Here is a 21,283-nt window from a genome sequence, read left to right on the forward strand (position 1 = left end):
CGTTTGGTGGTATGGAATCTGTAGTAAATATTTATTACAGTTTTATCAGTCCAATGTCAGTTTTTAAGGAAAAATCGAAAAAGAAAAGTAAAAAAAATAAAAAAGAAAATTATAGGAAATTGCGCTAAATTCTAAAACCGAATCCCTGTATTATTAGTAGTATTAGTTGTATTAGTATTAATATAGGTCATATTAATAGTATTATTGGTATTATTACTTGTCAAATTATATAACTATTGTATTTTATTTGAATTTGGCTCTTGTTTAGAGCATGGTTTCTAGCAGTTATGGATTACCTCCAGGGATCTACTATATTATCTGCTGCTCGTGTCCAACCAGGAAGTAACATTACAAATGTCACCAAAATGGTCAAACTGGGAAAAAAATGTCTGTAAAAACTATGTTCAATATGTTTTAGGTTTGCCTCGATTTCTCTATTATTTGCACTTAAAGACTTAAAGCATTTCAGCAGTTTCCTCCAAAGCGCTTCAAATATGTAAGAGTATTTTATTAAAGAGATATTTCACACTGCTTTTTTGGCGAAGCTGCAGTTACACGTTGCGGCAGCTAGGGGGTAGCACACATAAAGCCATTATTTCCAACACTTTTCCCAGTGCTTTTGGACTAACAACTATTTACCTCATGCCCACAAACATTGAGCTCAGATATTTAGTCCTCCTCAGTGCTCAGAGGAGAGTGCCTGTTGATAGTCCTGCCCTCTCAGTCATAAATTAAACTTCTGCGTTGTCCTTCTCTTTCATTTTATACATCATGTCATAACCCCTCTCCCTCCATAATCCCATCCACCTTTCTGTTACACACACGCTCACAAGTCTCATTGATTGACAAGCGGCATCCAGGGAAATAGAGCTCAGTCCCATTGTTTCTTGGCCTACTCAAATCCTGTTGAAACACTTATTCCATTCTTTGACAAAGGTATTTGCATATCCTTTTAGTATTTTCTATTTTTCAAAACCCCTCTCCTCCCATCCATTCCCCATTCTCCTTTTTGCTAAATCCCCTCTTCTTAAGTGTTTGGTGCATTGGACAAATTCATTCATAAAGTATCTGCATGCGCTATTAGCTTAGTATAATAGCTGGCTGTAATCTGCTGGAAGATAAGAGTTGAAGAGAGAGAATTTGCTTGTCTTTGTCTCTTGACTCGGTTGGTGCTTTTGGCTGAACTGAGGGTGGTGATGACGCCGCTGCATTTAGTCATTATGTGGCAAAACTCAAACGTGAGCATAACAGCAAAAGTGGCCCCCCTAAAAATAGAGCCTTGGATTTGATTAGGATTGGTATCTAAAGATGTCAAGAGTCTTTGGTGCGTTGATGTAGGTCCCACTATAATCACACACAAAAACCTAAAAGAGAATAATTGAACCTGGTCACATACTTGAGGAATGATGATGTATAAGACAACGGAGATGAAAGAACAGTAAGGATTTCACATTTCGTTCTATTGTCCTGTATTTTTTCTCACAATTGTAAAATTTGGTATCGTGACATGCTAGCTTAATGTCAAAGAAAATCAGAAAATAAACATGAAACTGTCCAGATTGTATTACTCATTTTACTTGAAATGTTACCTGTTAGTCTCTGTCTATTTAACTCAACGGAGAGACAAGAGTGTTTCTTTGACTAAAAACCCTGCGGTCCTCCATGATAAGGGTGAGATTGAGCTTTCCCCACACAATGACGCTCATGTGTGTTTGAATGCGAACATATCAGGAAACGGCCTTAGATCCTCTATCGCTTTATCTCTGATACCACCCTTGCCCGTTTATATATGTATATGCTCTCAATAAGGGGTTGTGTGAAAGGGAGCCAGTCGCTATTTTCAGTGGGATTTGCTGTGGAGTCTAGTTTTAATTTAACCCTTGATTTTTTTTTTAGCTTTATTTAAAATGCCATTTTCCCAAACAATACACAATGTGCTCTAATTCGTCAGCTAAGGTAAAGCAAAAAATAGTTCTTCTTTTGGTAGCATTACAGCAGACGTCTCACGCATTTATTGGACAGGATAATAATGCATTACCCACTGCACCAACGGAAATTAACCACCAATTAACCGCCAATTTTCAATTTTTAGTCATTATGGATGTCAGAATGAAGTATTTGAATTAGTGAATGAAAGTGTGTCTATTGTTGTTTTAGTGTTTTATCTGTCAATATTACCCACACATCCAAGCAGCACCACTAGAGTCGGACATGCTGTGAAAATCTGTTTTTCAAGGCAATGGCGGCAGACAAAAAGCTGGAACATCTCCAGCTGTTTGGTTTCCGTATCTAACAGTTGGTGACAAGGTTTTGCAGCAGTTCTCATTTTTCACACTGTCCTCTGGTGAGCTGTCCACACACGCACACGCACACACAAGCACACACGCACACACAAGCACACACGCACACACAAGCACACGCACACTAAGGGCTTGTCACTGATTCTATAACTCTTATCACCTGGTCTGTGGCATATTCCCGAATTCCAATTTGACTGGTTGCCCCTGGCCCAAAGCACATCTCTGAGAGGTTCAGTAAAATGGTTTCAGCACGGACCTTTTTGATAGGAAATATCAGCAAGCATTTTATGACTGAATTTACAATGAGAAGGATACAAGACACACTTTGTAGATAGTTATGCTTTCCCCCAAATGTAGTGCACCACAGTTGGGTGAACACTGTTGTACATCAAGACTAGTTTTGATTATATACTAAATAACGTGTGCTGTATTTGAGATAAAGTAGGGCTGATGTTATTACAGAAGTTACATTGCCATTTGACATTCAAATGTGGTTTAGGGTTAAGAGTTAATTTTAAAGGACTGCCCAAACGTTGCCCCTCTCTCTATAGGAGTCGCCATCAGGAAGGAGGAAGGCCTTGGCAACCAGCAGTATCAACATGAAGCAGTATGCCAGCCCGATGCCCACGCAAACCGATGTCAAGCTGAAGTTTAAGCCCCTGTCAAAAAAGGTGGTGTCGGCCACTCTGCAGTTTTCTCTCTCCTGCATCTTTCTCCGCGAGGGAAAGGCTACGTAAGTTCAACAGAAATGTCCAACAGCTTGTTTTTTATTCTGATATGCTTTATGGATTTAATACTAGGGTGTAGCGATGCTTTAATGTGACAATACGCAATGTACTCGTGTCTCGATGCGCTTAAAACACATTCAAATGGCACCGCAGCCACGTCCTGACAAGAGTGCGCTGCTTTTCTGTGCCGCATCTCTGTACCGCAACACTTCAGGTAGATATAAAATATATTAAAAAAACAATTGTTCCTTGCATATTTATATTAATATATTTCTAAATTATTATAGTCAGGTGCAATTTGATATTTTTGTCAACTCAAAGTTTGATTTGATTACAATATATTGTGCTGCTCAACTTATGCTTAGACTAGAGTCAATGCTTAAAGGAGACATAGAAGTTGCAGTTGAAATTAATTAAATTAATTTTCCCCAGCATTATCAGTTATCATTTGCTATCTTTATTCTCACATTACGCTTTAAGGTAGACTTCTTCTTCAGAAGAAGAAGAAGACACATTCTAACCCATTATTTCGGGTCTCTGTTTGTTATTCAGTCTAATTTGATAGCAGTGAGTTTAATTTAAAGACAACCTCCCACATGACTAGAACGAAGCGGAGCCAGCCTTTGTGTGGAGGATTGCAGGTCGATGGCACATAACCCTTGTTAACCCTTCAGCGAATGATGTGGACCACACAAACAAACTCTATCACTGTTCAAATGAGCCCACGGGCCTGGGAAGCACCAACACAAAGAACACAGAGTTGAATGCTCAGAATATGATGGTAGAGAGTGATATAGAGGAGATGCTTGTTATATGGTGAATACCATAGGCAAACATTTGGCATGTATAATAATAAATGTAACAAAGAAGCTCTATTGTCTGTCCAGGGATGAAGACATGCAGAGTCTTGCCAGCTTAATGAGCATGAAACAAGCGGACATCGGCAACCTGGATGATTTTGAAGAGGACAATGAGGAGGACGAGGAGAACAGGGTGAACCAGGAGGAGAAAGCTGCCAAAATCACAGGTAAACAACAACACAGATCTTTTGTAATACAGTAAGTGAATAAGAATTAGGGCTGCAACTAATGTTCATTTTACTTATCGATAAATCTAGCGATTATGGTTTCAATTCATTGACTAGTTGTTTGGAAAGTGAAATGCCTGTAAATATCAGCTTTTTACAAAATTTGATCCAGATGAAGTCAAGATGCTGCTGCTTGAGGTCGTTTTTATGGAGTACGTCACAGATAAAAATATTTTTTTGATCGTGTGTCCATGTCAATCGATGTAATTCCTGCTTTGTACGATTAAACATCTCCACGATTATTCTATTACTAAATTAATTGATAATTATCTCAATAATTGATTTGTTGCAAATCTTTTGACTTGTTGCAGTCCTAATAATCCTAATAAGAATGCATTATTGTTTTTTGAAAATTTCATGTTGAAATTACAACCACAACCAAGGCTTTGGGAAGCATCAACTGTAACACCTGCTTCTTCTCTTTCAGTTTTAGTGGTCGTATGAATGACCCAGCTGGCCTATTTTGTCATTTGAAGCGTTATTTTGAAAAAACTGATTAAAAAAACACAATTACTTAATCATATGTTTTTGATTTTTAAGAGGTATTTTCCATCAAAATAAAGTTTTGTGGATTTGATCAAGCAGGAATGGACTAATATTTTGATTTGACCAAATAGCTTTTGTAAATACTGCTGCATAAACACAGTAACAGTGACAAGAGTTTTTTTTTAATGGGACTTATCTGTTTTTCCAAAATAACTCTTCATTTTTTTTAATCTTTTATAGTTTTCTCTTTTTTGCACATTTTGTATTCAGTTGCAAAATCCTCTCCCGTAGTTCTGTATGTAGTGTACTCAAGAGTATGTATTCTATAAGAGGAAACAGAGTCTTGTAGTCTTCTGCTTTGTTTAATCCAACTTTCAGGGAAGCATCACTTTGTGTTAAGCCCCATGCGTTTTTTTCTTTCTGCTCCGACCTTCATCTCATTTGTATGTATGTGCATTGAGCGCCTTCAGCCGTGGTTCAGTTGTGTGCATCCCTGAATCAAAGGCCTGGCCATGCTGCCTAAACATCCCACTATCTTTGAGATTCTGTCCATATACAATACTGTTATGTTATGGTAAGGACATTTGTGCCTTGTGGTAGAAGAAATGCATTTTACATTAAAAAGTAGAGTAGAAGAAATGCATTTTACATAAAAAAAAAAAAAACTAAATCTAAGGAATGCTGAACACTATTGAACGTCAAGGCCAGCCGATCAAACCTCACGCTAGCTGTTTAGATTTGGGGCACGGAAAACATAAAATTGTTACTATAATGCCCTTTTATGAATGAGAATATAAATTGAACATAAAGATGGACAAATCATGCTTGGTCAAACTAAATAATGTCTCAAACATTGGGTGTTGGGTGTTTTTACTCAAGCTTAAGCACAGAAAAACATGTTAAATTTTGCGTGTTGTTTTGTCTTCTTTGCTGTTCTCCCTTTCACCTGTCCTGTACGGGCCTGCCGCTTACAGAGATAGTAAACCAGTTGAATGCCCTGAGCTGCTTACATGGGGATGATGATGATGATGATGATTTCCAAAAGCGAGCGCGCAAAGCTAAGCCTGCCGCTTCATCCCAAGGTCTTTTTTCTCTTTTCTTTAACTGTCATCAGTCACTGTACCTCTGTATTCTACCTTTCTTTTTCCTCCAATGGACATTTGAATCCATCCACTTGTGTTCCTTCTCCACGGTTTTAGTTTCATTGTATTGTGATTTTGTTTTGACTCATGTGGTGTTGTAAAAAGTGTTTGTGTTATTTTATTTTGGTATTATTCATTTCTCTTTTGCTGCACTTTGTGGTGAACTGAACTCTACAAAACACAAGACATATAGCTTTCCTTTAATGCGTAATAAGGTAAATAACCAATCTACCAATGAAGTAATACAAATAAATTAATGATTGTCCGTTTTTTTTTATTTGTATTTGTTTTCAGTTTATTTCAAACCTTGCATGAATATAACTGAATTCTGCCCCCAAATGGCTCTATATACTTTTAATATGAAAGGTTACATGTGGACAAGTGCTGTTTTCCTATGTTCAAAATAGCAACTACTGTACACTGTTTCCCACACATTCTGGCAAAAAATAAATGCATTGCCCAGAATGTCACTTGTGGACATCTATTTTAGTGGAATTTAAAGCTACTATCTGTGGTTCACTTCCATGTGCAGGTTGTGATTTATTTTTCATTTTTGAATTCATTATTTTAATTTCTCAAGCATTTCCAAACCTAACGTTGATTATTTGGCAACAGAACTAATTAACAAGCTCAACTTTCTGGAAGATGAAGATCTAGACGCACCTCCCACCATGTGCACCAACCCGTTTGACGAGCCTGAAGAGGACCTCCAAGATCCCAGCCTCCTCAATCCTTTTGTAGAGCCTGATGATGAAGGTAATGCCACAATCTAGAGTCAGATATGTCCCTAATGTAGACACAGGTTAAATTGGCAAAAAAAACACAATAACCTAGCCTTCACATTCATTATATGCTAAACCTGTTTTATTTGTGTTTTAGTATCCTGTGTTTGTTTGTCGTTTATTTTGTGTTGTATTTTAACAGAATACCCATGAAAAAAGAAAACTTTCCCTGTATAAATGAATAAAATGGATGAATGAATGAATGAACGAGTGACTCACTTAATGCCTGAATGAATCACTTAATGCCTAATAAGAATCATATGAGAGAAATATTGTATAATACACATACTTAGGGTGCCTCTGACAGGTGGGGCGACTCATTTAACTAAAATGTAGTTAAGATAAATATATTTAGAATTTTGCTCAAATTTTTTTTTTAATTGGTTTATAATTTCACTTCCTGTTTGTAGTTGATGACACCACACTAGGAGATTACCCAGCAAATACTGAGCAAAAACTCATCTAATGTCACACTTTTTTAAGTTGACAAATAAAAATATATGAGAGCACCTTTATTTTGTTGAACTAATGTTTAGAGGGTCAAAAGTTTGTCTATTTTGTGTAAATTAGGCATAAACTTTGACTGGAATGAGTGTACCTACTGTGATGTCACTTGCCGTTATTTTCTACAGATTTTATGACTTTTCTCCACAAATGACTACAAATGACTACTAGAATAATAATAACAGTATATAATATAAAGAATAATAAAAAGAACGCGCTTTCCCCATTTGAAAGTCCGTAAGCCACCCTTGTTGGAGATTCTGTGGCACATTGTCTTAGTTAATTTGTATTGTATTGTAATTTGTATTTTCTTTGTTCATTCTGTGGTTGAAAACAGCAAGCCCTGTCCAGCCCGTTCCAAGACACCAAGATGATTTCTGTAATGACCATGATTTCTCAAATCCATTTAATGAGTCTGAAGATCCAGAGAACCAAAACCCTGGAAACCCATTTGAAGACGCAGACCAAGACCTTGATCCCAGCGCTGAGCCCCCCAAACCCAGGCAGAAGAAAAGCACGCGGCCTGTCGACATGAGCAAGTATCTCTACGCTGAAACCTCCCACAACCACGAAGACGAGCTTGATGAGTAAGACTTAATCCTCTATGCTATTTGATCTCATTATTATTTTATGTTCTCTTCTCTGAAACTGTTGGATTGAATTGCATAATTGCTGTCTGTCAATTAATGCTTCATACATTTGAAGGCTTAAATAAAAAGTGTGTCTCTAATTCTAAGAGTTGAAGTGCTGCAAGAAACAATGAAATGCGCTGACATTTGGTTAAATTATTCAAAGCTGTTCTAGCGGTTTTCATCTACAATTTAACTCATCAAACTATAAAAAGTGCTGACTGCATTGTTGAATATTTTTGCATTGTCTTAAACTTTAAGTAACACAAAAAAGAAAACTGATGCCTTGCCATGTTGGAGGCGAACCTTCTGGTGCCCCTGTCCACGGCTACTTCTTGCCCTTAAACCCCACTCTTTTACCCAGACAGGCGGAGTGACGAAGCATCTCTTTCAACACGAACAAGGGCCCTGTTGTTTCATTGCATTCTTTAAGCTTGTCTACCTCCTTCCCCTCCTATTTTTTTTTTTTCTTCATTCCTTTGCCCCCTCAACACAACCACCTCTTCATTTCACCTTGTGGCCCTAATTTCTTACCTATAGAAGACAAAACACATCTCTTTAGGTTTGACTCTTCAGACCATTTTCTCCTCACATTATACATATTGTTTTGCGGTTGCATCTTGTCCTTTTGTACACCGGTGAATGTTTCTCTGATTGCGTGGGTGACCTCTGCGAGTGGTCATGGCTAAATTGTAAATGTAAACCTGCAGGTCATGACTGCTGAGTGAAACTGTCAGGAAGATAGCCTGATGCTTTTGTCCTCTCTGCTAAATACAGACAAGTTATTGACTGGCAAGTATTTTCAGTTTGTTCCTGATATGAGAGCAGTTCTTGGCAGAATGAAAGAGTTCAAGAGGGCATCCCAGTGTTTTGACTGCACTCTTTTCTATCTTCTTTTAGTCTGCGATGGTCTGTTAGAGCTGCTCTATAGCTCTATCTGTGTATTTCTTTTCTTTGACTGCCTTCTCTGACCACTAACCTTCAGTCAGTTACTTCTCACTCTCGCCGTGTGGCCTAGCTTTACATTTTTAATTTTGAGTCTGTAAATTTGTTGAAACTTCTATACTTAAATTAAACTATATATAAACTTGAATTAAATTACATTTTTCATCTGTTACTGTCATGTCATTTCCTTTAATTCCAAGTGTGAGGTGGAAATCCCCAAATACTAATGCAAAAACTGCACATGCATAAAGGGGCCCTTTAAGGAAATTACAAAATGCAGTGTAAACCTCAGTGGTGTTTTAAAAAGGCAGTTTATTTGCAATTCATGCTAACATGATCCCTTTGTTCCCGTTCTCTCATTCTCAGATCCAATCCATTCTACGAGCCAAGGACATCCAGCCCTGTGCAGCCTCCCTCTGGCTCGTCTTTGGATGAGGAGAGCAGCCAGAAGAAGAGGGCCCCCCAACCCCTTAGTGTCAATCCTCATGCTGGCTCCTCTGTCCCAGCTCCCAAACCCAGTTCTGGCCCAGACAAGAGGGCCCCACCAGCGGGACCCAGCTCTAAAGTCATGGGGAGGGAGCTGGCCTCCTCCTCCCCTAAGGTAAATCACATTAAATACTGTGTATTAGACAGGAATATAGAAACAAGTGAGCATGCCATCACTTAATGTTGTCTCAGACGCTTAGGAAAGTTTGGGGGCTCAGTCAATTCACTTTGTGATTTGAGAACTCAGGTGGAAGTGCGCATGCCCACTCCCCCGTGCGGACTGATATAACACACACTTGTGTTTGTTTATTAGTGCGACGAATTGCATCGCATCTCTCGTCTCCCGTAGATTTCCGTCTCTTCTGAGTCAGCTCGAATTGTCTTTCTCTGTCCTAATTTTGTCCCGTACACTGAGGGAACTGTATTATGAAAGATCCATGCGTTAGACACGCAGAAACATGCTGCTAATGGGGACGAGCCGCACGCGGCTGCAGGTGAGCGGTAGGTGAGTTCTATGATTGATACGTGGCAGGACTAATCGGCAGTCCACGCCACGAGGAAATGACTCAGATTTGGGCCAAAAAAAATCGGCCATTACGCTTTTAAGAGCTCAATGTGTAATTTTTTACGCGCTGGAAACTCAACTTAGTTCTTCTCTCTTATGTTTTTCAAACCACTATGTTATGCAGTATATTATCCATTTAGTTTTCAAACTTCACTTCTAAATTCTTAGTGCATATCCCCATCTCCTCTATTATCTGTGCTCATCAAACTCCCCAAACATTCATTTGAATACAGGTATTTGTTCACTGGACTGTTTTGTATGGTTTTATTTATATATTAAATTAAACAAAGTCATTTTGGGTTGTAATTAAATGGCTGACGGTCACATTACACTCGTGGTTGGAGACAGACCACTGGTGAGAAATGATTGGCATGTGGTGTGGGAAAGGGAGGCTGTAAAAGTCTCACTGGAGCTATGTGGGGCTTAAACACAGAAGGCTTAACTACAGCAGAGCGATCACAAGGGGGTGTCGACCCACTGCGCGCTCCCCAGCACACAGCCAAGCACTGCGTAGTCCCTTCCACACACTGGTCCTCCCTCCCCAGGCTGCTGTCTAGCTGACTGTTTTAGTGTAGCTGGGCGGTGATGCTGGCCTCCCATGTAATTATGGCACAGTGCCTTTATCACCCAGCTGCAGTTGCCTGTGACCGTGGGTGAGGGGGCCTTAACCACTTTAATTACCCAAAGCCAGTGGCCTGTGGTGGGCCGCACTTCGCCAAGAGATGCCCCGGCTTCTGGATCCTGGGGTTGGAAGAGTTGCAGGGATTGAAAGAATGAATTGAGAAGAGGTAGGGGGGTAGGTATAAAGATGGAGCACTAAAAAAGGAAGAATGGGGGATGAGCGCTAAGATGACTGGAAATGAAGAAAGACGAGTAGATATTGGTAGTAAACAAGGATAGGCCTACAGGGTTTGTTGACATATACAGCGCAAATAGGTTTCTCTTTCTCACAAAGTGGTGCATACACACGCGTTTGGGGTATGTGTAGGCTGTGAGATGACCTTTTGAATGTATGAAGTCAGACAGGATTATCTGGAGAAATTCCCACTCCGAGAGGCCAATGCAAAACCAGCACATCGCAGGGTAAACATGTGCAGTGTTTCGATTTGTGCTGGTGCTTCTATACATGTATCTGTTTTTATAATGAATATTTTACCCTAGGCATAGTTCGCAGATTTTGTAACCTTCCCCTAAAACAGAGCTAACCGCTATCTTCTGCGTATAGCACGTTTTCATATGCATTTCATGTGGGCCATTGGAACAAGATAAATGCACATCGCGGTCTAATCTCAGAATGTGAGAATTGTTTTACATTTATAACGTACCCTGAAGGGTAAGGGATGCCTCACATGTGTTTTTAATTAAATCAGGCATTTGCCAAGAAACAAAGATTAGCATGTGTTGTATCACATTTACATTTTATACATTGTGCCAGTGTCTGAAAAAGTCTGAGTCGGAATCAGAAAAGGTTTATTGCCATTGTCATTGAACACAGTTTGCAAACATAGGAACTTGTTTCGGCGTTAGGTGCAACATAAAACAATATATAATAAAATAATAATAATAGTAGCAACATCTATAGAGTCAAATATGGCATGTATGAATTAAGAATGTACAAATGAAATAAGGTAAAAAATAAACTCAGTATATACACAGATATTTACAAAAACATTGGTCGGAAATAGTGCTGTAAGTGAAGAGTGCGTGAATAGTATTGGTTGAATATTTGTTAAAATAGCAGGTGTTAAGTGTTCATTAGTCCAATGGCAGAGGGAAAGAAACTGTTCTCCGTCTCAGCAGAGCGCACTATGCGCTTTAGTCTCTGTTTGTCCCTGGCTGTGGCTCCAGCGTACCACACGGTGATGGAGGAGGTGAGGATGGACTCAATGATGGCCGTGTAGAACTGCACCATCATCTGCACTGGCAGCTTGGCTTTCCTCAGCTGCCGCAGGAAGTACATCTTCTGGCTCTGTAGGTGAACTGCAGGGGGTCCATCAGGGAGAAGGTGAAGGACTTGAGGTGGGGCAAGACCAGGCGTTCAAATGACTTCATGACTACAGATGTCAGTGCCACAGGCCTGTAGTCATTAAGTCCAGTGATCCGAGGCTTCTTCGGAACAGGGACAATGATGGACAATTTGAAGCAAGCTGGGACATGGCATGACTCCAGGGAGGTGTTAAAAATGTCTGAAGACGGGGGTCAATTCATCGGCACAGTGTCTAAAGTACATTGATCAGTGCTTCAGTTGCTAAATGTTAAAGAACAGACCATTTGAATCAATAAGAATCGGTTTTGCTTCTAGCAGCATAATTTAATGTTTGTTGTCTCGTATTTCTTTTTCTATATATTTTACCAGTGCAAACGTTTTACCTTTCCTCTGAATATGAATTGTAGCCTACACATGTTATATCTCCAGCAATGCAAAGTGATTCATCCTTCACGCTCAGCTAAAACCATCATTTATTTATTCACTTACAAAAATGTTTTCCATATAAGTTCTCCTCCCTGTCACAGCATTAACATCACCTACTTCAGAGACAGTCTGTAAAGAATTGGTATATCAATGAGACATATGGCATGTGCCCACTTGCTCTTTGCACAGCTATTATACATATGGTAGGATTTACATTAAGCTCTATCAAGAGCTCCGAGCTTTGGATATCTGCCAATGCATGTAAGATGATGCCAAAAGCCAATGCATTGTGGTGGCTAAATGAACAATCAGATTTATTTTTGAAAGTGTTATGTGATGTTTTATCTCATGAGAGCAATTTTAAGATTTTGTCTTATGCTAGCTGTTTTTATTTTATTTCATCTTTATTTTTCCCCTCCATTCCTTATTAGGAAATGAGAGGTTTTGTCTATTTTTTGTTTATAAGAGTTTTGTTTATAAGAGTTCTTCTATTAAGAGTGTTTTTTAAACTTCCTAAAAGTTATCTGCCCTTTTCCTCTGTATCTACCTGCGTTGCAACAATGAAATTTCCCCATGTGTGGACAAAAATATATTCTACATTAAGTAATGAGTGTATTGATGTAAATCAATAGTCAACATAACATTTTTTTGAGTTAAACGTCAAAGGCAGTGTTGTTGCATAACTTTGCTTAAGTTTGTTATGTCTGTACTTCCAACTTGTTCCAACTTGGAGATATACATTCTTTGCTGCTTGAAGTTTAACATTTGTGAAGAATTTGAAAGGATTGCAGCGGCTGTGGGATTAATTCAGATGAACAGAAAAGGTTCCTGTTGGATGGGTTGGAGTTGTGTTTGGTTGGATGCAGTCCATCTCCCTTCCCAGTAATACAGTGATATCCCTCTCCTCCTTTTGTTTTATCTCTATATTCCCCCGTCAGACCATTCTACACTTAGCTGCTCTGATCTTTGGAATTTTTTGTCAAGTTTCCACTTCATGAATTCATTCCGCTGTTTATACAAAGTTTGCCTGATTTCTCAAACTTCTATATTATTATTCATTTATACCAATGCATTACACAACTTTATCTGTTTTGACTTTTGAAGGGTAGAATAAAAATGCTAAAGAAAACTTTAATGTCCCCTAAGGGAAATTTGCCTCGTGCGATATTTGCCGTATAACCTTAAGGACAATAACAAACAACAACAGCAAAGACAGCCCACACTGTTTGAGACGGTTGGATTTGCAGTTCAGTATCACATGTCGTTCTTCTAGATGGTGTGGAGTTTTCAGTATGTTTACATGTCAAATGATCAACCATGGAATGCTCCCATAAATTGACAGAAAGTAGGTTCAGATCAGTTCAATGGCCTCCTAAATACTTGATTGCTTGTTTGATAACTTGGTACATATTAAGTGGTACATCCCCTACTTCAGTGGAGACTTCCTCCAAATTGAAATGAGAATACATTAACATTATTTAATTGGGTGCACTAAAGGCTGTAATATTACTTAATTAGCTTTCACCAGGGTCCGTGGCTAAAGAAGACCACATTTGTATTGTGAAGCTAAGTAGACGTGGTTGTCATGACTGATCTTGACATAGACAAGCTCGAGGGACAAGGACAGTCCTCTACATCTTTACACTTTTGGACTTTTCTCATTAAAAAAAAATCATTATAATGTTCATGGCAAAGGTGCAGCCTTTTCTCTAGTGTCACTCAAGGGTCCTTAAAAATAATTGCTCAGCTTTCAACTTTGTTCGAGTGACTTTAAAGTCTCATTTATTTTATATGCACACACATATTCATGGAGGCCTCTGTACGTCACTTGAGCCTTTTCCCCAAAGATTGAAAATGCGTAGAAGTGGAGCTGTACATGTTTGATTGTCAAGAACACTGGAGTACACGCCACATAAAGTGACCAGAACAAGCTACATGAAAAGCCTGTACCCAAGTTTGAACCATGACTGAAGAACATGTTTTAGATCACAAGAAATTGCAGAGCTTGGGCCAGAGATGGGGGGTAGGTGAAAACAGACATTTTCTTAGCACTCAAGTCTTAAGTTTAGGACATGAGTAATCCTGCAATCAAAATACAACTAGTGATCGCTGAGGAAGCGAATAATGAGGGAATTTGTGCCTTTTTACCGCTACTTGATCAAACCACTCACCAGAGCTACTTGCACCTCATTTTCACTATTGTCTTGACTAATGGCAGTTTTTATTGCAATTGTAACAAATGAGACAAACAGATGTGGGGCCATGTGAAAGCCCATAACTCTTTCCATAAAGCTGCCATCAATATTGTAGTTTAAGCTGTACTTCCCCCACGAGCCTTCATCACCATGTCAACAAACAACTGATGATGATAATGCTCTTTTCTTCTGTCATGGGAGATTTGTTTTGGGCATGTCTTCTACGAAAAAAAAAAAAAAAAAAGTGTTACGGTAATTTGAGCAATTACTACACTTGAAATGGGCTAGAATGGGTATTGAAATGTTTACGCATTTTGGATTTAAGTAATGGCCTTTTGCACTGCTGTGTCCCAGATGCTTTAATGAAGTTACTAACAGTGATCAATTTCTGAATCCCAGCCACTGGATCCTCTGTAGGCCTTCCATAAGCTATGTAATATTAGTCGAATAATCCTTGAGAAGTCCAGGGGTTAGTTAGTATTCCTGAATGTCTGCTTTTTCCAACATGGACCCCTCCCCAACTGTTTGGACTCTCTGAGTGCTCTGTCATTGGATCTGGTGGGAGAGTGGAGACCCAGTTACTTCATTCATGCAGTCTATGTCCAATCACTAGGCTTTCTGTGTGGGTCAGGCTGCAGGGCATTTCTGTCACCAGGTCTAGGGGAAAGGAAAAACTAACTGCCAAGCAATAGAATGTTGTTTGTGCTCATTCAGCACCAAGATTGATTTTATGGACAAATGTATGGAAGTGTTGACAGCATCACCTTAAGTCAGAGTTATTTATTTCTGAGCGTCTGCTTTACAAAAGTTGGAGCACCGGTAACATGTACTTGTGCCATCCCACTGCTAGAGCCTCTGTGTTGGGAGGCAGGTGTGTAAAGTATGTTGAGATATTTTTGATCCTGTTACTGTAATGCTGCTATCATTTCCACCTCTTCCTCTCCAGTGGGTGCTTGTAGAGTTCACAAGTTAAGCACTGCGAAGTGCTTGCTCTCCTCAATACCCATGCCGACTGGTGTAAAAGGGCCTTCCGCAAAGCGCGGCTTGTAATCTGCCTTTGGTAAGTCCTCCTTAGTTTTATCTGCCAAGGATTACCTCACAAGCTGCAAGCATGAGAGAACGAGAAAAAACGTGGAGCAGGGAGAGAAATGAAAAGAAACAAAACGATGAAGATGGAACAAAATGAAAACAAATCACTATGTAATCTCCCAGAGAAAGGCTAGCTTTGCAGTTAAAGAGAAGTTTCCTTGCCACTCGTTTAAGAGGGAATTGACTAATCCCCCTGTGATTGATGTCTGCTATGAGAGGCTCTATGGCAGACTAATAGGGCTTATGAGGATGACCAGAAAGTCTTTGTGTGTGTATGAGAATGAAGCAAATCTTTTTGGCTTGTGTGTTCCTCTGTCCACTGACCAGAGAGGGCTGGGGTTTGAATGACATAGCGGCCGAAGAAGTGGTAACTTTATCTTAATCTGGTCTTAATCTGCCCCATCCACTAGGTGTGTGTGGGCTTAAACCAGAACCATCTGAAGTTTTGGTGAGGTTTAAGGGGCTTCATTGAAGAAAAAGAAGGCTGTGCACTTGAAAACTCCTTGTGACCCCAAAAGCTTTGAGACCCCCCGCACATTCCTGAAAACTATCCCCACTTGGGCAGCTGTACCTTTATCCTGCCATCCGAAAACGGCCATCACTACATTTTAATTGAATTAAACCAGCCGTTTGTCGTGATTGAAAAAAAGACCTCAGAAGTACCTTAGCCTGAGTGACTGTGGAGCCTAGTGCACACACATGCAGAGACTCTGTTTGAGGAAATGAGAGCAACCGTAAAGATAAGGCCTTAATTGCCTTTTTGTAAATCCTTGCAGCAGCTCATGGTTTGAGCTCTAATGGTATGCAGGTGTATGCTCTTAAAGGTGCGATAGGAAATATTAAGTAGCATCTCTAGTCATGTTGGTCTTTGCAATTAATTCTTGGCTTGGCTTTACTCACACAAAAAAATTACAATGGTGTCGCTATCACCATTTTGTGAATATGAGGCATTCATATATTCCAAATATTTAGTTGATGGTCTAATTGGTCAGATTAAAAACATAAACACATACATTTCCCAAGTTAGATATTATTCCAACCAAAATCTGTCCAAAAAAGAAGTATGGATTTGTTTCAGTTTAATTCATTGCACCGTGTGAGGTTTGGTATACAATGTTTCCTGTTTAGTTCAAAGCACAGACATTATTTTACCAGACATGGTACCAAAATGTGCTGCTGCTTTCATCTCACGTCATCCCTGCTGTTGCGCTTTGTGTATGGCGGTGTGCTTGTTTATATTGCTGGTGGATCCACTCTTAGTATGCATGTGTGGATGTGTATTCTGATCAGGAGTCAAAGAGGTGACTTTGTAATTATGTTCATTTTAATTGGCTGTGCTATCACTGCCCTCATCACTGTGGAGCACACACAGCTCTGGACAATGGCAGACCATATGTTAGTATTTTACAACTATTATGTATGTCACCGTAAATGCACACACAAATGTAGGCATCCTCTTTACCTGCCAACATGATTTTTGAAGAGGCCTCTGTAATGAATTTCCCTTCCTAGCCTGAGATTAATCGATAAATTGCCGTGTTATAGGACTCACAGATCTCTGAATCTATTGCACCACTAATTTGTTTGTTGAACACAGCGATTAAAGGAGATTAATTCCATCCTCTCTTCCTTTCTTTGTCTGTAATTCATCTTTTATTGATAGAATGTTGAAGAGCACTAACACAGGTCAATTTGATCTTTATTACCATTGATTGATTTTGATGAATGTATGTAAAGAGAATGCTTCATGGTCTATTTTCATGATGATTATGGATGTAATATCTTATTAAATTATTCTCGAAATGTAATGTATTTTATTACTTTTGGTCTTGGTGGTGAAGGTGTGAGCGTCCCTGTCGATAGTGCTGCCAACTGTGTGTACAATTTTGCCTTTGTGCATAATGAAATGCCATTGAAAGTTACATGTTATGCAAAACGGATGTTTAAGAGCTTTCAAGATCTGTTGATATTTGTACCTCACTAGCTTACTTTAAATTGTATTTTAATTGATTCATGCATGTTTGAGTACCGTAATCCTGTATTGTCCTTCATTTTACTTTAAGTGTTCTAAAAATTTTGTTTTTCAACTAACTCCTATCCACGCCCACAGCCATATCAGAGTCCAGGTCATGCCCAAGTGTTATAAATGCTGCATAGCCATTTAAATAAATCACAATCAAGAAAAATATGCAGCTTGCTAAATGCAGAATAAAAACTACTATTATTATTATTATTATTATTATTATTAGGTTATTCTCATAGACAGTATACACCGCTGTGTTCTGCCGTTCTTTCTCTGTAACCGCAGCTGTCGGACTCGTCATTCAGGCCTTAACATTTTTATTTTCTAAGAAAGTGCTACATGGTCCTAGCGTTTTTTATTTTGGGATTGTCTTTGGTCACTTATTGTTCACCATACATATATATATATATATATATATATATATATATATATATATATATATATATATATATATATATATATATATATACAGGTGCCTTCACCAAGGTCTGCTCCAGATCACGTTAGCAACAGGTTTAACTGACGTCTATAGCGTTGCTAAGTGTGGAGGGGCCTTCTACAACTTCACTCCTGATTGGCTCTGTGGTTGTTATGGACCACACACTTGGATATCCAAATTTGGACAAATTAGCCGCTATAACTGTTAGCCACGCTTGGCTTCAATTGGCTGGAGCCAACAACAGCAGTATGGTGTCACTACATCCACTCATTTATACAATTGTTGACAGTTGTAGATCAATATTGTGGTTTTAAATGAATAAAATGTAAAATTGTTCATGTATTTTCATTCCTACCAAAGTGAAATCTCCGCCCTTGTGTTGCATGTTTCACTGAACACCTGCAGTCTTCCATCATTTCCAAACTCTGTTGTCTCCTTTTTAATCCAACAATTGTATTGTTTTTCTCTCTCACCCCACACACCAGGCTCTCAATGTAGTGCCTTTATTACCTGCTGTCCCATTTTACTTTGCAGCTTCACATATACAAACTATCAGAAAAGAGAAGGTGTGCTCACTGCTCGGATGTTATTTTTATTCAAGACATGCCATCCAAATAAATGGCAAAACAAACATCACTTTGTTATTTTTTTAAAATCATTTTAGGCCCGTAGGCTTTATTTTTCAGTACAGTGTAGAGTGAAATACACATAGCCTGCAATATGCGCTATCCACTCAGCCACCGAGCTGCACAACAATGGTGTGTTTAAATTCTTTGGTTAAATGTAAGGAACGTAATTGTACAAGGCCTTCTAAAAAATTACCATAAGCAAGCATTCTTCTCATATTTTTCACTTATTATATAATAAATTGGATGCATGATAAATAGCTAGCTTGTTGTTTAACCAGGCTTCAGACAACTGGGGGGGATATTTTATTAATAATTTCACAATTAGACAAACATCAAAACGGCTTACAAAGGACAAGTCTCTGGCAACTGCCAATTTACCCGATTGAGTTTGATCCCATTGAGCTGAATCACTACGGCTCATTCACCTTATTCAGATGTCAGTATGAATAATATTTTACAATTTTAATTTCCAAAGATTTTGCAAGAATTTATTTTGTATCTTGATATAGGCTCTCGAACTGCCTTTGCCCTTTTGCATACTCCAACACCATCAGTATTTAATAGCCTTTTTTACACAACTCTAAGAAAACTGTTTGCTTCCATTTAAAGTTTAGCATCCACAATGCACCTGCTCTGACTCATAAACCGCAGCCCAACTTGTTCAACACTGTAGTCATGCACAGTCACACACAGTTTCACACAGCAGCTCCTCCTACCATACATATTATTACAAGAGTAATGTGATATTTCCTTTGTATGTTAATGTGTATTATTTTTCACGCTACATTCGCTTTCTGAGCCCGTTTCAACCTTTTGTCCTCCCCCTTTCGCTATTGTTCCTACCTCCACATCTGCATTTACATAATTGAACTTTTGATTGGACTTTGCTCCCTCCTCTCTCCTTTCATGCAGGCAGCGTTTGAAATCCAAAGCACAATTTCATGGGTATGATGACATGAGGTGATCAGCGTTTTCCCTTCTATTTTGAATGCAAAGATGGTCAACGTGGCATGTCTAGATTAAATAAATTGCTTGTTTTGGCTGAAATTGCTATTATGTAATTGAAGCCTTTAGTTGTTCGAGCCTCGACAATAAGAAAAGGACCTTCAAGCACCTGTCTGTAGCCTCTTAAGCAATAAAAGCTCAACCTCTTCAATTTATGGAAGTGTATTTTAACATGGTAAATGGCTTAAAGATGTTGTAGCTTTCTTTTTGTTGTTTGTTTTGTTTTTTGGTGGGTGCCCATACATAATGCTGTGTTTTGACAGTACAAAACACTTGATGCGACTGATTTTCCAAGTACCGTGTGCGTCCTGATGTCTGTGTGTGCAAGTAGCATTATTTTTGCCGTCGGCTTCTTGAGCGGATTACAAGTTTTAAAGAGTATGAGATTCAACACCTCCTCAAATGTGACACTCTGACACTGCTTTGAAGCCATGAAAGTGAGATTGGAGAGACACGGAGGCTCTTTTCTCTACACAGAGTTGTGGGTTTATGTCATTGGGTTGAGGCCAGTTAAGTTTCCATTGAAGCGTTGTGCCCCCAAGTAAGAGACAAAGCCGCCACTTAAGCCATTTGACTTGTATCTTTTTTAGGGCTTTCTTTCCAAGGCCTTCAAATGACCCTTGTATAACTCTTACAGCTTATGTCAAAGATAAATAAATAAAAACATTCCAGTATTGATTAGATTTACCTTCAATCCTTAAAGATCTATTGGCTCTTTTTTCTCCCAACCACTTTGTTAAACTATTATGATTCTCATCTCATGTCAATGTCCCAAAATCATGCTGACACCTAAAATCCTCCTTGTGACAGCCACACCAAGACTACATGAACACTTCCATTTCCAGGTTTGCCACTATCTTGTCATAGCTGTATTGTGCTAAGCTTAGCCCCCCTTTTTTCCTCTCACATCCTTTTCCCCTTCTCTCCATTTTTTCTCTTTTTGCCCCATTCGATGCACGTTGTTGACACCAAGGCACCAGGAATAATGGAATCTCTTGTCAGTGGCTTGTATTTCTGCCCTGGCTGTTAGGCCTGTGTATAATAGTCGCAGAGCAGAGGGATGAGGGGAGGTTATGTGCCACTGATAGTAATGAAGGTTGCCTTTTCATTTTTTAATATGAAATGTTTGTGGCCAAGGCAATGCCTTTTGCTAATCCCCCCCTCGAGCCGAGCCGGCTACATGGCTGTGTCTGTCTTTTGCACACACACATGCACTGACATTCACACAGATGGAAAAAGAACACATACATGTGCACACCTTCCTTTAGGCTACACACCAAATGTGTGATAAGTTAGGACACATTTCTTCTTCGCATAAAAATGTGTTGTGTTTTTGTGTTTCAAGGAAAGGCGGCTTATTCTTGTAAAACAAGATGCAATTTGTTTAATATTCTATGGCTTCAAATCTACTCCGTAAAACGTGTAAAGGATTATCTAGAGAGAGAATGATGGAGTTGCATTGGAAGCTTGTTTGGAAAATGTGTGCTGGAAAATGTGGACAAAACATTCTGTATGTGCGTTTCTGAAGCAAACCTTTTTAACCTGGTTTGGCTTTATGTTGAACACTTCTCTTGCTTTGAGGCTCTACTTATTTTATTTGTTTGTTCAAGTATTGTGTTTAACTTGGGGGGTCTTTTAGTTGGCCTCTTCAGTGTTTTTCCTCTCCGCCTAATACAATATGCATTACCCTGCCAGTGGTTATAATAGACAGGTGTGTGTGTTGTTGTTTCCTTCAGTTAGTGTGCGACGCTGAAGTGTGCTGTGTGTCTAATTGCTTTAATAGCACCTGGTCTCTAATCCAACGTAATTAGAGCGCTCAAATTAGACAGCTACTTT

General features: G+C 39.0%; 1 protein-coding gene across 5 annotated transcripts in view; it reads left to right on the forward strand.

The window, feature by feature from the left end:
- ehbp1 (EH domain binding protein 1) overlaps positions 1-21,283 on the forward strand; it is a 96,354-nt gene that overhangs the window by 15,842 nt on the left and 59,229 nt on the right. For 3 of the 5 annotated variants that reach the window (XM_072437182.1, XM_072437183.1, XM_072437185.1), the window contains exons 5-10: positions 2,852-3,033; positions 3,916-4,055; positions 5,576-5,683; positions 6,359-6,499; positions 7,367-7,616; positions 8,970-9,204. In XM_072437182.1, the coding sequence (XP_072293283.1) occupies positions 2,852-3,033; positions 3,916-4,055; positions 5,576-5,683; positions 6,359-6,499; positions 7,367-7,616; positions 8,970-9,204 (1,056 nt within the window). The remainder of the gene's footprint in view (positions 1-2,851; positions 3,034-3,915; positions 4,056-5,575; positions 5,684-6,358; positions 6,500-7,366; positions 7,617-8,969; positions 9,205-21,283) is intronic. The other 2 variants (XM_072437184.1, XM_072437186.1) reach the window with 1 other exon arrangement.

This window comes from Eucyclogobius newberryi, unplaced genomic scaffold, assembly GCF_026437365.1.
Source record: "Eucyclogobius newberryi isolate DKJ021-1_F unplaced genomic scaffold, fEucNew1.0.hap1 SCAF_8, whole genome shotgun sequence".
Classification (NCBI taxonomy): Eukaryota; Metazoa; Chordata; class Actinopteri; order Gobiiformes; family Gobiidae; genus Eucyclogobius; species Eucyclogobius newberryi.